The sequence below is a fragment of the Chamaea fasciata genome, unplaced genomic scaffold, assembly GCF_029207755.1.
Source record: "Chamaea fasciata isolate MVZ Bird 193981 ecotype frontalis unplaced genomic scaffold, bChaFas1.0.hap1 SCAF_14, whole genome shotgun sequence".
Taxonomy (NCBI): Eukaryota; Metazoa; Chordata; class Aves; order Passeriformes; family Sylviidae; genus Chamaea; species Chamaea fasciata.
Genome location: NW_027094099.1, coordinates 7,784,927 through 7,801,971, shown reverse-complemented (window position 1 = coordinate 7,801,971; position 17,045 = coordinate 7,784,927). Strand labels below are relative to the sequence as shown.

General features: G+C 35.8%; 1 protein-coding gene across 1 annotated transcript in view; it reads left to right on the top strand.

The window, feature by feature from the left end:
* UNC13C (unc-13 homolog C) overlaps positions 1-17,045 on the top strand; it is a 136,382-nt gene that overhangs the window by 18,587 nt on the left and 100,750 nt on the right. Inside the window, exons 3-5 of the mRNA XM_066196662.1 lie at positions 8,615-8,637; positions 9,167-9,231; positions 13,361-13,436. Coding sequence (XP_066052759.1) covers positions 8,615-8,637; positions 9,167-9,231; positions 13,361-13,436 — 164 coding nt within the window. The remainder of the gene's footprint in view (positions 1-8,614; positions 8,638-9,166; positions 9,232-13,360; positions 13,437-17,045) is intronic.

Sequence of the window (17,045 nt, the reverse complement as noted above, 5' to 3'; positions counted from 1 at the left end):
GGTGCTGATGAACCAATGTATATTGATTTGACTCAGATTCATATGCTTGTTTAGTGCACAGGAGAGTGTATACATTATTTTCTTGCCACTAGTTCCACGGGAGTCAGGCAGAAGTCTTTATAGCCGTCCCTTCCTATTTCTCTTCTGTCCTTTGATGGAGAAAAGGGGTATCAGAGACTTAAAACAGAAAATGACAGTCTGTCTAGTTTGAGATTAACAGATTATTTGAAGAAAGGTTGCTTTTGAAAAATTATGGCAGGAAATCTAATCAGTCATAAAGATGATACATCCATCTTTTTGTCTGTGAAGAAAACGCAAGTAGTTTCATTTACGACCTACTGTAAAGTTGGGGCTTCATGAAAGGATGCTCTGTTATCAGTTGCTTGCTACGCATTCAGTCTGTACTTTTTTTCCACTGGTTAAGTGAGTGAAAGAATTATTTGAAAACCTGTTTAATATATATTCCAGGTAACATAATAGTGTTCTTCTGGCTTATTGTGTTTAAATTCTGTAGTTATAGCATTTGTTCTTATCAGAAAATCTTAGATTATAATACTGGGTGTCTTTGTAAACAGGATAGTAACCAAATAGATTGAAGAGCAACAGTTTAATTTAGCATAGTAACTCCTGCTAAATCAGTGTGCATAACATCAGGGAAATGTGTGTCACAACAACATTTGTGTAACAGTCTCAGATTCAAAAATTCTACTGTTATCAGGTGCCTTTTCCTAGAATAGCTACACCTATTCTTTAAGCATAAAAGCCAAGTAATCTAACCAGGCAAACAAACTCAGACAAAACCCCGAACAAAACCAAAAACCCAACCAACAACTACAAACAAACAAACAAAAAAAAAACCTACAACAAACCACAAACCCCCCAACATCCTTAATCAGTAAGGTTTAGCAGAAATCTGTATTCTGGCTGTTTAATAAAAACAAGCAGACAAACCAAGAAAACCCAACAAAGCAGACCACCCCAAACCTCTTCTGTTTAGAGAATGAGTTCTGTTTTTAAGAAAAGTGATTTGTTAAAACTGCTAGTTTCCTCCATAAATGAAGAAAGGCTCTGCTACTCCTTATGAAAACAGGAGGTCATTTAACACTATTTTCACTGACTTTAGAATTAATGTAGATTGATAAATACTCATTAAGTTTGTCTGCTCTTTTTAAGCTTTAACAGATTTAAAGCTGCTAGAGCTAAGAGGAAAACTGACCATGAGTGTCCATTCCAAAGGGTTTTTATAATGGTTTTGCTGGGAAAATGAACATGATATTGTATCATCAAGATGAAAAATATTTTAACATTTTATTTCCAAAATATTTAAGTATATTCTTTAGATCATTGTGTTTTAGAAGTAGAAATAACACTGCATCATTTTTGAATACAGCTTTGGGGTAAAAGGAATCTTCTTAAAGCATCAGGCTGAAAAAATATCTAGACATGCATTTAAAAAATGTAATGACTTGGAAAACATGACTTCATAAATAATCTTTTGCTGGTGTATTGGTGAAGAAGAATATTACAACAGGGTGGGTAAGAAATTCTCTGTTTTGCTGTCAAAGGGCAATTCTGACTACTTCCATGGGACAGGTACCAGGCTATTTCCTTGTGCAAATTTTCCAGGTGATCAGTGGAACACCTAGACAGTTGTCTCTCAGGAACTCTAAATAGAAGGAAATACCTGAAGTCTCTCTAGTTACTGCTGATGCAAAATTATTGTTGATACTGACATAACTTTGTTACCCATGAGGATTGTTTCCTTGAGAAGCTGAGAGTATTCTTGAGACAGCTTGCAAGATAAGAAGTTTTTAGTAAATCTGAAAATCAAGACTTATGGTTGTGTTTCTGACAGAGCCATTTAAAAATGTCTTGGAAGCTATGACAAAGGATATGGTGTGCAAAAGTACAAGGATACAAGTTAGCTAGAAAAAATACCACAGAAATAGTGTAATCTGTTTTCACTAAATAAGTAGTGGCAAAGAGAAATCTGCTGACTGACACTTGAGTAGCTCCTCTGGAGTAGATTATTGGAGCAGCAGCAAATGATTTGTCAATGCTGTCACAGACCCATAAACAATGTACAGCTCTGGGTATCACCGGTGCAACTGCAGCCTCACCAAAGGAATTCTTGTCCTTCAACTGCATATATACCGAGATGGAATAAGGACAGACAGATGTGATGGATGTACTATTACTGAATGTATAAATAAACCAGGAGAGAGGAATATTTATAAAAAGGATGAGTATAAACGAAAGCAGTTTTTAGTCTTATCCTGTAGCTCTTCCTGTTTCATTTAGCACTAACAGGATGGAGATGATGCTCCTCTGCATCCATGAGGCAAGGAGGATACTGAAAACATAAAGTAGTGGAATTCTCCTTAGAGACTTTTAAAGGCATGTTGGGTGAAATTTTCTTTTTCTAAAAAACCATGAAAGTAAAGGATGAGGAGACATGCCTTTTTCTATTAACTATAAAAAGGGATTGAGGAATTCAGAAGGATTTATGTATGTCCTATCAAGCAAAAAAAGCCCAATAGTACCAAAAGTCATCATTTGAATTCCAGTGTACCAGTCTATTCCTCTTAACATTTGTGTGTGTCTTTGGTGTTTAGGCATAATTATTCCAACTTATTATTTCAAGCAGAGCCAAAAAAACCTGTAATTTGGTTTTGAGTTTACCTACACCATAAAAGATAACAGTAAATAACCATTTTTTAATACTGATCATATTGTTTCAAGTATTTTTCTTCTCTTTTATCTGCTAAGCTAGTTTCTTATCAGTAGATAAAAATCTGGTATCTTTTTCTTATCCCAGAAGGTGATATTAGCTTGATGTCATCTTTTATTTTTGTATTTAACTTTACATTGACTCTTTTTTTTTTTTTTCACTACAGTTAAGTCTTGAAATTAATTTAGCTTATCTAAATTTTTTAGCCTTGTAGTTTGGAATTTCTGAGGATAATGTTTGAAGTGTTTCAGAGTGTTTTAGTTGTTTCCACTTCCGAGATAAGGTTTAGGAACTAACTCCACAGGAGAAAAAACAACTTTGTGCCAACAGCAGCTGTGAATATCATACCCTGTGAAATATATATGAATGTTGCCCGGACACTAGGTTCTGATCCTTTGTTCCTGATCCTAACTGTGCATGTTATTATTGCTCTTTAACAGTAGTATATTTATATGACCTATGGGTGAGGCAACCATTACCATTTTATTTTACAAGAGGGGTACACTTTTGAAGCAAATCTTTGTCTTCCCAATTTGCCACATTTGGTTTGATCACTGGAATGGCTGAGTGGGATCTATGTGTTTTACTGATGGAACCAAGCCAGATGTTACTCTTCAAGATCACATCTGATGTGTTAAGCAGCTAATGGGCTTTCAGTCATCAGGGCCAAAAATAGAAATGGTATGAAGTAAATGCCCCTGAAACATTTTTGCTGTGAGCACTTGTGTCTTTGTCACCAACTGCTTTGACCTTCTGATCCACTCTTACAGTGCTCAGCTCTTTGCTATTGCACACATGTTCTTTGTGGCCCAAGATGAACAGCAGCTCACTGCTCTGTCCCAGGCTGCCACCAAACATCCCTGCCCTGTTGTCACTTCTGTCTGTGCTGTCAAGATAAACCAGCTTGCATGTCTCAGTGCACTCCTCATGTTCAATGCAAGAGGAACCAAGGAACAGGGCTTTTGTTTGTTCGAGTCCAGAGGAACTACCCACATTTGTTGTCTGGCCAAGGGGCTGTTTGCTTGGACTTCTTTGGAAGTAATGCAATTGGACTTCAGCTTGCAACTCAGACCATGATAGGGTGGTCCAAGTCAAATGCTTTGTGGCATTGTGAGCTGTGTGATGCAGAAAGATTTGCATCAATTATCTGTTTGTTTTCACAGCAAATAATTAATTACTTGGTTGCATGTACTGTTATCACATAAAATATGCCTTTTCGTCCTTTCGGATAATGTGTGCCTTATCATTTTAATGCTTTCTGGGGTCAGAAGAGAGTGCTTAAAATTCATGCTGATTTTTACTTCCTACTGTCACTCTAACAAGCCAGAGGTTGTCAAGAGAGCCCAGTCTTCAAGGGAATTGTAGTTTTTTGAGCTCACCGCATTCTGTAATCAAATACTTCTCTTGACAATCTATAACTTACTGTTTCAGAGATGAGTTCTAGAATTTGGTAGAAGTGTCTACTAGCTGTTGAAAAACAATTGAACGCAAAGCCATTAGAAGTCTAATGGGACTCAATTTCTGAACACCAGAGATGCTTTTAAAGCATGTCCTTTTGTTTCAGAGTTGCAGACCACTTTATTAGTAGAGACACAAATGCAGTTTTCATCTTCACCAAACTGACCTCCTGTTTTGACTCTCCATGTATCCGCTAGTAATTTTTCTACATCACTGCTAGTGAAGTGCTAGCAGCAATTCTTCTATTTCTCCTGTCAACCAAGCTTTATTCAAGTTTGACCTTCTCTTTGTCAGACAAGCATCACTCATGTCTTATGATGTGCTAGCTTTAATATTATCTTTCAAGCGTTATACACTATCTCCCTAGAATAAGCCTCAGCAATACAACATCCTCTGGGCTTACAGAGTGTAATGTTCTATTCTGTAGTGGCAATAATAGCTTCTGGGTGCAGCATTTATTATTTTAGCATGGCTTAATTTGTGTCATTGTTTTGTCCAATCTATTTCTTTAATGTCTATTCAAACCTGGTTTTCATCTGTTATTTCGCTTTCTCGGCAGTACATGCTAATTAAAATTGTCTACCTCAGACTTTCAAACTACTTCTGATTGTGAGGACTCCACATGTTATTTTCATGGTACAGCTGTATTGTTATTGAATTCCTGCAAGTATTTTGTCTGAAGGTTTTGCTTCCAGGAACAACGTAATTATCAGTCAGTTTGACATTCTTGCAGCCATTTTGCAGAATTAAATATTGAAATGGTACTTTGAGAGAATAGTGAACTGTAATTCTTTTTCCTATTTGATGTTGTGCAATAATGCACACTTACAAGAGTGGAAAAGCAATTGTTAATTTTGATTTTTTTGTTAGGATTTTCTAACAGTTTAGATTTTTAGAACATTGTTACAGTTCTTGTGCTGTGCCAGGAAGTGGAGAACTGAATTTTTACAGTCTTTAAATGACAAGCAGTGTATTGGGACAATGTTCTGAAAAGTGCAGAAATGAAATCACGGCACAAGACTTTTGAAGGAGTGTTATGACTGGGGGGCAGAATCACCTGAACCTCTTTGATAGAAATACCTCTTCTGACTGATAGAGCCAGTTGTATTTCTGATGGTGCCACAAGGTACAAAAGCAAAGGTCTGCCTTGACTTCCATATCTTCAGTGCTAATATATCTTTCATACTGGAAGACTGCCTTTTCAGCATTCTTTATAGATTATTTTTTCCTCAGAAATTTGGATATAGAAACTGGTTGTCTTGTATGATTCATTTCTGTTTTGTGTGAGAAGTTACAGATGACAACATTGCTAACAGAATTAATAAATTGGACCATGACAATCTGAAAACAGTATAACAATGTAAAGTTAAACTTTTCTAAGATCTGTTAATTTTCACACCAAGTTTGAATATTAATTATTCAGCATTAATAAATACTTGTTGGAAATTTTACTTAGCCTACATTTAAACTGATAGGTGGATAGAAAATGACCAGGGGTCTGATTTGAGGGCACTGAAAAAATTACAAGTCCCTCTCACTTCATTCCCCAGTCATCCCCATATGTAAACCACTTTCAACAGAAGCCAAGATTTAGTGGCTCTGCTGAGTATTGTACAGCTTTTTACTACCTAGAACTTATTAAAGGAAACTTAAAGACGAATTTTATCTAATTTCCTGCTTATTTATCTAATTCAATGTAATTGACAGCCTTAAAAAATAAAAAAGGGCTTGTGAGCATTTTCCTCTTGCCTTGAATATTTGACATCAATAAAAAGTAATTCTCAGTAGTATGTAGATAGATGAGCACCCTGCTCTTCATCATTCTGCCACACAGGTTTGCAGATATCATTGTGGACTGCATTGAGCTGAAATAGCAACAGTTAAGGAGCAAAAGGATTTTTCCTATAATCCTGGTTGAAAACACCCTCCTCTTATCTAAAATGGCCTGTGGTATAGAGGTGCAATATGAAGGCTGTTATTGGTATTTCATAACGTAGTGAATTTTCCATTGAAATAAAAAATTAAGGAGAAACAACTAATAAAGTAAGAAGGGTTAGCTATATGCTTCCAGGTGCACTCATTACTTTTTTACGTTAGTGTTTTGAATGTGCGGATGACAGACGTGAGTTAGATGAAGATAAGATCTTTTAAGTAAATCATTGTCATTCAGCAGTATAATCTGAGATGTCTAGCTTTGAATCCCTGATTTGAAAATACATTCAGTGGTCTCTTACATAACCACAGTTCATTTCTTATCTACATCAAGGAATGTTGCTGTCTATTCTGGTAGCCTAACGACTACTAAAGCGAATTGCTTGGTGACTCAGTACACTTCCTGATTTGGTGCTCTCATACATGCAGAGAACACTTCCACAGTTCAGATTATTTCACTCATGGTAAGTTCAGAAGAAGCAGTAAACAATGAAGTTTTCAAACTAATTTTGTCTCTGAAGATACAATCATTTGTTACAAAGAAGAGATGTTCTTAAGATCTCTTTTTTGGGAAATTTGCGTCAGTTGTCTGCTTTATGCAATTTCTATTGAGAAAAGAGACCATTAGATGGGTGCATTTTTCTTTATATGTAACGACTGCAAAGAGAAGCAAATTAAACCAAAAACATACCTTTCCTCCTTCCTAATTTTAATTGTCATTCTCCTCACTAAATTTAGGCAAGACTAGGTTCCAGTAAAGGAAAAGTAATGAAATTAAATGAAGTTGGATGAAACAAAGAAAGGAAAAAAAATTTGTATATTTATCTCTCATGTTCTGAAAAATTCCATTTTATGTGAAGACAAGTCTCAACAAATTTTAATGTAACTTTTTAAACAAGTGAATTAAATGAAGAATTCATATGATCCTTTAGGCATCTGATAACAAAGTAGCTGCCAACTATTTATTGCATTCCATATAAATAATACTGAGATTTATTCTGCATCTCTGTGTGTCAGTATTACCAATTTTGTTATTATGAGATATTCTAGAAAGAACTTGCAGGTTGCGAGAACAGATTGTGATGAGGCTTCTTAAATTACAAGTAGCGTCCTGCTTAAAACTTAGCTCAGTCCCCAGATTTTTCTTCACATTTTGGACTCTTCCTTTTCTCCAAGTTCAAGAATTGGTGCCTCATGCCTTTCCTCTCATTGATGTCCAGATGCTGCTCCAGCCCTCTGGTTTTAAGTCATCTTTTCTTTAGGCCTCATAAAGGCACACCCTATCCCATTTCCATGGGCAGCCCACCTTACAGTCACCTATTTCCTCCAGGCTCTGCTCTCACCTTGCTTGTGAAGTGCTGTAATAATTTTGGAGCTGTCCAAATATTCTTTATTGGCTGCTTGAAAGAGCAGCCAATACTATCTGGTGTTGTGAGACAAATACATTTCACAAATAATTTTTTTAAAAATAGAATATTTAAAGAGTAAGCTTATTTTCATGAGTCAGTCAAATACTTTGATCATGTAGGCATCTTCTAAAATTAGTGGCCGAATAGAGCCTTTTAGTTCCCTGATTGTCACTACTGTAGCTGTATAGCTTTACAGTTGCCAGTATAGTTTGGATTTATGTGTTTGAATGTGATTTTTCCTGTATATAAACTGGTTTGAAAATTAAATGCGGCACATGTTTAAGGTGTAAATTGTTATTTTGTAATGCATGTAACCTGAGATATCTCCAAACATCTCGAGAATATCCAAAATATTTAAAGGGTCCTTGAGCACTCCCTTTGGGGAAGTGGAAAGTTCAGTGAGGTGACAATTAAAACAATGCTGTTTCGTGTATGCACTGTACTTTAAGTGCAAATGTGACAAGACAATAAAATAAGGGTGGCTTTTTCTGTCAGCAAATATTATCTGTCTGATTGTAAATTTTCACATTGTGCTCTTGCATTAAGCAATTTAGAATCAGATATATATATATGTGAAATAACTTACACTTTCGTAATTGTTCTGTTGGCATTTGGGAAGTAAGTTCTGTCATTTAATGAGTAGCTGGGATAGAATAGTTACAGTTCAGGACTTGGGGTGGGGACTGTGCTGTTTATATCCTTAGAAATACTTCCCTTTTCCTTGAAAATGGAACATTATTTATTTGAACACTTCAAATATATTAAATATTAAATATATATTCATTATTATTAAAAATATTTTTAAAGGGCAATAAAATTTTAAATCACTTGGAGGATGGGGTGTATGCTATCCACATAGTCCTTCATAAGTGGGAGCGGTTCTTATCTACCAAGAACATCTTTTTGTTTGTTTAAAATGTAGTGACAATGATCTTGACACAGTTATACAGCTAAGAACAGGTGTTACTTGCATTCTGGTCTACATTAACAGATTGAAACACTGACAGATTTTATAGCATACGATTTTCTTTTCAGAGACTGGTTTTTCTAACCTATATTCCCCTTCTTCCCAATTCTCTTTCAGACAGCGGTTCTGTGGATGAAAAGGTTTAAAATCACCTATTTGCTATAGGGATCACGTATTTTGTTGACGTCCATTTGTGACTTATTTGACCTGTTTTGTTCCTTCATTTTAGTTGTGAAATCTGCATGGTTTTTTTCCCAGCTTTCCACTCTTTTGTTCTCCTTTGATTGTATTGCAAAAGTGTTGCATTAATGTACAGGGTAACCCTCACTGTTGTGCTTACCATAATTGCCAACACAGGGGTCTGCTACTGTCAAACATGATATCTGATTTTTGCCTCTAATTATCACCTACCCTGCATTCATTATAGGATTTAAAGGGCAACAGTATTTGGGAAGCAATACCTTACCTTCCCATGGGTTCTTCCACTGTGTGTCAATAAATGCTGAATGCTACCAAAATGTTTCCCAGAGGAACAGTTAGTCTAGCTTTGGCCTGGAGCTGACCCTGCTAAACATTTTCATATGTCTTTTATGTTTGATGCAGTTAAATTCTATCCAAAACTTACTAAAAGTAACCAAGTAACTATACTTTTTTTGATCTCTATTGAAGGCTCAGTTAGTAAGCGCAAGTTCCTTGGATGCTTCGAAGCTTTATGCAGTCCAAGCATTTGCTGGGTAAGTAAAGATATGACTGAGAATTTTGTTATTTGTATCTGCAAATTAGTCTTACAGCGTTATAGTATTTTTATAAGCATTTTGTTTTAAGAAATTGCATTATTTTAAAAGGAAGACTGTTTCATTGCGTATGGCTTCCCCTTTAATTTTTTTTAATTCCTTATTTTTTGAGAAATTAATACAACAATTTAGATGCTGAGGTCAGTTAGGTAAGATGGGGTTTTTGGGGTTTTTTTTACGTCTTTGCATATAAAATACGTGTCCTTTGAAGCTGTGGCCCAATTTTGTCTTTATTCTGGTAAATATATAGTAAATGCAATTCTAGCAATATAACAGCACTCTAGTACTTGGAATTAAAAAGTCAGGGGAAAAGATCTTCCTATGGCTGAGAGCGAATGTGGTAGAAACCTGTACATTTTGTTTTGTTGTCTCCAAATGAAGTTACCTTGCACCCAGTTTTAGGGATTCCTCCCTATTTTGAATACTTTGTTATTATTCAAGCTAGAAAGGTAATGAAATAAAAGCCTTTGGTAAAATTTATCAGTTATATTAGTTACCTGATTTAAAGGGGTATTATCCTCTTGCTGGTGTACTCTGTGAGTACTTTTTACTATAATTACAATTTATTACAAAGACAAGGTAATGAGATTAAATTAATCATTCATCTTCTGCTTTTCTGTCTGAAATGCTATACAATTGACACTACGAAGTTTTCCTGTTTAGATTCCCACTTTGAGGGGAGGGGAGTGTTGCTAAAAGGTAGTTATGGCAATAGTTTTATTATTATTATGCGCATGCTTCTATGGAACGTATATTTAGGGTAACATTTGTACTTATTGCTAAACTCATAAACAAATTTATGAGTGATGTACAGCTTTTTAGTGGTGTAGGTAGTTTCCATATAGTTTGTCATACCTCAAAGTGGTGTATTCTTGCGTTTTGCAGCTCCTAGAATCTTCAGAGTTACTATAAGAGTCTGAGGACACATCTGACAGCGTGCAGGATAAGTCACCAAATGTAAACCAGAGGACAAATAGGTTAACACCTAGTTATTGTGTAGTTAGGACAGAATTTTGTAAGCAGACTCTGAATGCAGGTACTGACAGTCAAGTGTTGTATCTGTGCCTGTAGGAAGCTGTATGTGACCATACTGTTTTGCTGTATGTACTGCTTTCCCTAGCCAATTGCTTATATACAATCTTTTAGACCTTTAAAAAGTAATGTGGAATCTCTATTTTTTGTGGTTTGCACACAAAAAGCAATCTCATAGGTGTAAGGAGGATTTTTGCCACTGGCAAGGACTATACAGACTGAAGCTGCTCTTTTCCGGCCCTCTCTTTCATTCACAGGTGAATAAATTCAAATATTGAATCCTCTGAGAATAAGCTGTGTAGACATCCTATAACGACTGCATAGGACTACTTCAAATGGCTGACAGTAGTTCAATAATAGCTCATGTTTTTAGATTAAACCTTACTTCTTTTGCTGACAAAGTTTAGACCTGTCCTCACCTCACTTTTCTGTCCACAGTATCTTTATTCAAGCCCCTGTTTCACTAGGCCCCTCTAAAAACAGTTATGCAATTTTCATTTAATTTCTCATTGAAGCAAAGAATGCTGTCATTTCAGAGACATTTCTGGCTCTGTTTTAATCACACTTCCCACTCTACTCCTTCATGCAAAAACTAATGCTAATTTCTGGGATCCCTCAGTCTTTTTACTGCCAGCGCAACTCACTGCATTTAGCTATGACTCCTCCCTCTTACTGTCTCCAAAAGGTGTTGCCATTTGAAGTGATGGAGGAGATTGCTTCCCTCACAACCACTATTACCATGCTTTATCTATGCAAAACTCCCCCAGTTGACTCTCTTCTGCCTTGCTCTTCTCTCTCTGCCACAGCACAATGCTGTGAACCCACCTCATGCACCAGCACCTCCCATTGCAGGAACTGCAACTCTCCGTTCTCTGTAATGATCTTCACTTGGTTGCACAGAATGAGAGAACAGCCCAAGACAAGAAAGTAAAGGCAAAGACCAAAGGCAGCTTTTCTGGGTCTTCTCATGCAACTTCTCTGTTAAAAGGAAGAAGCACCACCTTTCCTGGTTTTTCCATACCAGTATCATATCATATAATCTTCATTTTATTTTTCTTTACTTTCTTGAAGATGAGACACTTTAGAGCTCATTATTTCCATCTTTTTAAAACATGAAAGGAGTTCAGCTGGAATTTTCATCCTGTATATGGATCCTGGGTAGTACTGTTTTACTTTTCCCAGAGACTTGCTCTTGTATTAATTTACTGCTTGCCTAATGAGGAGCTGGAGACTGATAATTTCACCACATGGCCCAATCCATTCTGAAATTTGCCAACAATACACAGATGATGCTGCATGCAGATGATTACTCCTTTCCTTCAGTGGCATGTTCTCTATGGTAAAACAAGTTTATATTTCTATTTTCTCTGACAAATTCAAATAGATTACTGTTAGGCAGAATATTTCCAGAAGCATCAAAAATAGGCAATGTGACAGGTTTGGTTTTTTTTGCCTTGAATGATAACTTTCATCAAATTATTATGATTCCACTTCATCATCTTCTATGTCAAGTTATTGTTGGGTTATAATTGGAAGTAGGGAGGGGAGTAGAAAATTCAATGTATCACCTACATGAACATGGAAAGTTTTTCCCATGCTATGTTATTTCTTAATGATGAGCAAAAGGTGTTTAGTAAGATTTTAGTCATATTTTTATGTTATAGAGCAGAATAACAGATGGAAATCCTTTTACAGATTTGCCTCTATGCGAGCATAAGAATGCCTTATACACGATAAGTTTTATTTACTGCTGATGGAACTGCTCCTGAGTAGCAAAAAGCCCTGAGTTTATTTCTTGGTCTCTGTACATTTACTTTTCACAGCCTCAGGAATGTTATTTTATTTCTATCATACTTTTGCTGGATTTGTAAGTATGTCTGAAAGCTGCAATTTGGGTCTACTTTGATCTTTATGTTATTGGAAAAAAATTTCTAGTATCACAATCTGGATGGAAAAATGGTTGTGTGAAAACAAAGAAATCGCATAAACAGACTATGAATTCTTTTCCCTTTCTTAGAGAATGGTGTGGTCGCATCAGAAGGAAGTGAAAAATTCTGAACTAATTTTAGTTATATCTCTTTTTACATAATAATTGTAACATGCGTAAATAAATTTAGGGGTTTCTTATGATAAACTCTTTGTTGTGAATGTAGTTTTTATACACACAGAGAGAGAGAGAGAAACATAAGAACTGAAAAGGGTGTTTGAGGCAGTGCCAAACTAAGAACCATGTAAAGGAAAATGTTGCGTCTTGAAAAATCTGATATCCCACCCTCTCTGGGAATTTCCAAGTATCTCTGAATTAGAACTGATAAGGTATATAGCGATCTTCCAAAACCCTCTTTGGAGAAAGTTAGGGAGGATACCTGTGTTAATTGTTTGGAAGAGTCAAAGAGAATGAGGCCAATTTGTTATCCAGATCAGTATGTATTCTTTTAAATTCTGTTGGTGTGGCAGCCTTTTAGTCTTTGAAGTGACTCTAAGTTGCTTTTTGTTGTTGTTTCCAAGTTATGTGTGAGATCTAACTGGGGTTTAACTATGTGCTCAATGAAAAAGCTTAAACCAGGCAAGAGAAAACAATGATGGTCGCCACGGAATTTTTTTAGAATGTGACAAGTTCTGCTTTCTGCAGTCACATGGAGTTATTTGAGATGTGATTATGTATTTAGCTAGATAATTTAAACTTTGTATCAAATTTAATACAACAATGTTCACTCACATCAATGATGTTCAATATGTAATGTCAGCTGCATCTCAACTACCAGATACATGGGAACTTATGATGGAAAGCTCTTCTTATAATATCTGAATCAATGGTAAAAAGTTTTAGGCGGTATTAAGAAACTCTACTTTGGATGAATGACAGAAGAAAATGCACCAAGAACACTCACACTGGTTTTTCAATTGGAGCACTTGGCTTTAGATGATAACTGCTAATTTTGATTTTAAACTAATTAGAGATACTATAAGCAGTTATTAAGGGTGTAGTCTTGTAAGCTCCATGTTTTTATTTTCTCCTTCACCTTTTTATCTTCAGTAGTCGTGGACTGTATGGAATTGACAGCATGCCAGACCTGCGAAGAAAGAAATCTTTTCCCATTGTTCGAGATGTGGTGAGTAACTTTTGAAACTGTTGATTCATTTGCCAGTTGTGTAGATCTTTCTTGTAATTATTAATGTGCATCTGAATGGCAGTTTGCAACAATTGTTTTTCGGAAAAAAGGAGTCTTGAAAGAATGGATTGAGGGCAGTAAAAGTCAATGAGGCAGTTGTTATAATGTAGTAGATAAGTCTGAATATCTCATTGGATATTTAGGTATTACTTATGTAATCAAGTAATGTATATTTCATGCAATAATAATCTACTCATTTTCACAAAGATGCTATTGAGTGTTTGGGATACTGTTTCTTGATTTATTTTGATACTGAAAGAGAAAGTTCCTTTTTCACTATTAATATTTTAAAGATTTATGCATACTTTAGGTACAAGGTGAGGTTCTCAGTTTTTAACAGTCATTGTAAATAAGAATAACTAAGAAAAGAAATTTCGAAGTGGAAAAGAATGGCCGTTCCTCTGAGATTTATTCTGACTTCTAGTCTAAATATTATTATTATGTAGATTCTCTCTGCTCCAAAGAATTTCAAGTGCTATTCGCATTTCTCTTTTTCTTTTTCTGTAGTACAGAATTCATAATTCAATAAAGCACATATTTAGTCTCTGATGACCATGAGACCCCAAAACAATTTCTTACTGTAAAGTGATTGGGTGTGAGGCTAAGTAAATGATTTCTACTGATGTCATTAAAAGAACAGCCTTTGCCAATTATTGCTCAATATTTTCTCAGTTTCTTTGTTCAGTTATTCTGTGGTGATCCACCACACTGTCTGAGCAGTCAAAAAGAGAAAGCACAGCAACCATTTTAGAGTAGAATTCCTTCTGAAATTGATGAAAAGTTACACTGTAAAACATAGTAGAGCCTGCATTCATTTAAACCGTCTTTTTGACAGCAGCCACTCCACTATTAGTTGTATTAAATGAGTATAGTCTCCTGTCCTGCTATGACACTTTAATGGCACTCTGCTTTATTCTTAATTGTTGGAAGTGCTTACAGAAAGGTATAGTTCAGAATACATTAAGACATCAAAATAAATGTAAATGATCCCTTTTTATACTTACCTGTGACTGTTTCTGAAAAAATCCAGAAATAATATTGTTAGAAAAGAGTGATAGACTCTTTTTAGGCTGACTAAAATAAATATAATTTCTTTGTTGTGTAATAAATCTGACAAATTAATATTCTTTTTAATTTCTTTCCTATCTTGTCTGGATTTGTAAGGCTATGGTAAGTATTTTTATATTTATAAATGTTCTGAAATGATCATAGTAACTGTTATGGATTCCATTAATGCTGTGCTTTATTATGACCTTCTATTGGAAAGTTAAAAAATTATTTTATTACCAAGAATTTAATCATAAAGGAAGTGGTGCCTCATGTGAATGTGTTCTCTGCATTATGTATACCAAAATTGTTAAAAAAGTTTATATTAAAAAGTTATCAGTATATGCCTAATATCTTTTCTGATGATATAAGCACAAGGTTTAGATCTCAAGTATGAGGCTTTCCCTGTGGTACTGTAAAGTCTTAGACACCTAGAGAAAGTGAAGTTCAAAGTATTCCCTACTTTTAAATTCTCTTGTATCAATCAGATATATTTTTCCTTATTTTCCCAGTCCCTCTGCACTTCCAGTTTCACTCCATTATTTTCATGCTTTCAGCATTATATCTCAATATAATTTTTATCAAAGTTCTGTATGTTTTGTTAAGATGATATCTCTGACTCCCATTTGTTTTCCGTGAATCCACATTTTGAGAAATCCAATTTCCAACACAGAAGCACAGAATATATTGAGGTGAAAGAGACCCACAAGGATCATCAGGTCCAACTCCCAGCCCTGCATAAGACTGTTCCCAGGAGTTATACCCTGTGCCTGGGAGTCCAAACACTTCTGGAACTCTGTCAGGCTGGCGCTGTGACCACGGTCCTGGCGAGCTCTTTCAGTGCCCAGCCACCCTCTGCGGGAGGAATCTTTCCTTGATATCCAACCTAAACCTCCCCTGACACAGCTTCAGGGCATCCCCTCGTGTCCTGTCACTGTCAGCAGAGAGCAGAGATCAGTGCCTGCTGCTCCTCTTCCCCTCACGAGGAGGCTGCACCTGCAGTGAGGTCTCCCCTCAGTCCCCTCCAGGCTGAACAGACCAAGTGCCCTCAGCTGCTCCTCACACGGCTTCACCTCCAGACCCTTCACCATTGACATTGCCCTCCTTTGGATGCTCTCCTCCTCCTCAACTGCTGGAAAGTTTTTGTATGCTAATGCATTGGGAGTCTCTGCTTATTTTAGATTCAGTCATTAGAGAGGATAAGGCAGTCAAAATCCACCTGCAGGAACAGTTCTCCTTGCTGCAGTCATGGGTCATTATTAGACTTCTGGTAGAATTGATCTGGTACAGGAGGGAAAGAGACAGTGCAAGGAGAAGTGATGGTTCAAGTGCATTAACAATTCAGAGAGCATGAACTCTATGTACTGTAGAGCCAGGAAAAAGAGAAAAGAGTCCAGTGCCCTTCCTGATGGAATTGCTGTAAATTCTGCTTAAAAAAAAAAAAAAAAAAAAAAAAAAAAAAAAAAAAAAAGAGATATTCTCTTTTGGATTAGTCAGAGCTTGAGCTGAGGTGAGAAAAACCAGGGAGAGAAGTATCAATAATTACAGTGAAGGTTAGAAGTTTTTAACTCACTTAAAAACCAGGTAGGTGTGGTGATCTGCCCAGCCATAGCCAAAGGTAGTTCAATTTTACTGTCTTTGCTTCGGTTAACGCCAGTCATTATTTTGAATGTTATGAAGACTGTAGAAAATTCTTGTTCATTCAATTTAAAGGTGATTTTATAGTGTGTAATTACTGTAATCAGGCAAATTTCTTATTTTGATAAATCAAGACTGTTTGATTATAAGAACACAAGAGCAATTTGTGAATCTGCTGCTGTTGTAAAGCAGTCTGTTGAAGTGAACACACCAGATGAAACAACTGCCTGTTTCAGCTAAAATGATAATGCACTGAAACTTTTTTCTATGAGTGTCTCCACAATAAAAACACTTATAGAGGCTGGAATTCCTTAAAGAAATAAAAGAGTATAAGAGTATAAAAGAGTATGTATTTGTATATTTGTGAGGGCTTTTTAAAGTCTACTAGATGAAAATCATAACAATATAAATTTCTTTGAGGCTGGACAGATCATACTTTTGTGTCTGTGGTACAGATATGAAGAAAAAGCAAATGATATTACTGCTATGTCCAGTAACGATTGTGTAGCAGAGCTGAATTGTCATTTTTTCTAAATCTGTTTTCTGGGCTCAATACTGCAGTTCTGCTGAATATTTCAGGATTAGACATCAACCTTTTTAATAGAAAAATTATGGTACAGGGCTAATTTATTTCCCTCAGTACCTCACTTCATCTCAAATTATTTTCTCCTCCTTCCTAACCTCCCCCCTTCACCCCAGCACCCCAAGAAATGGTACAAATCTATCTTCCAAACTAATAAAGTTGAGATCCCTAGAGTGATATACCTGTAGTTGCTGAAAAAGAAACAGTCCTGAAATTGGCAGGTTTTAAATTCTGTAAACAGTGAAATTTTTGTAACATTCACCTCTAGTGGGTAACTTTTA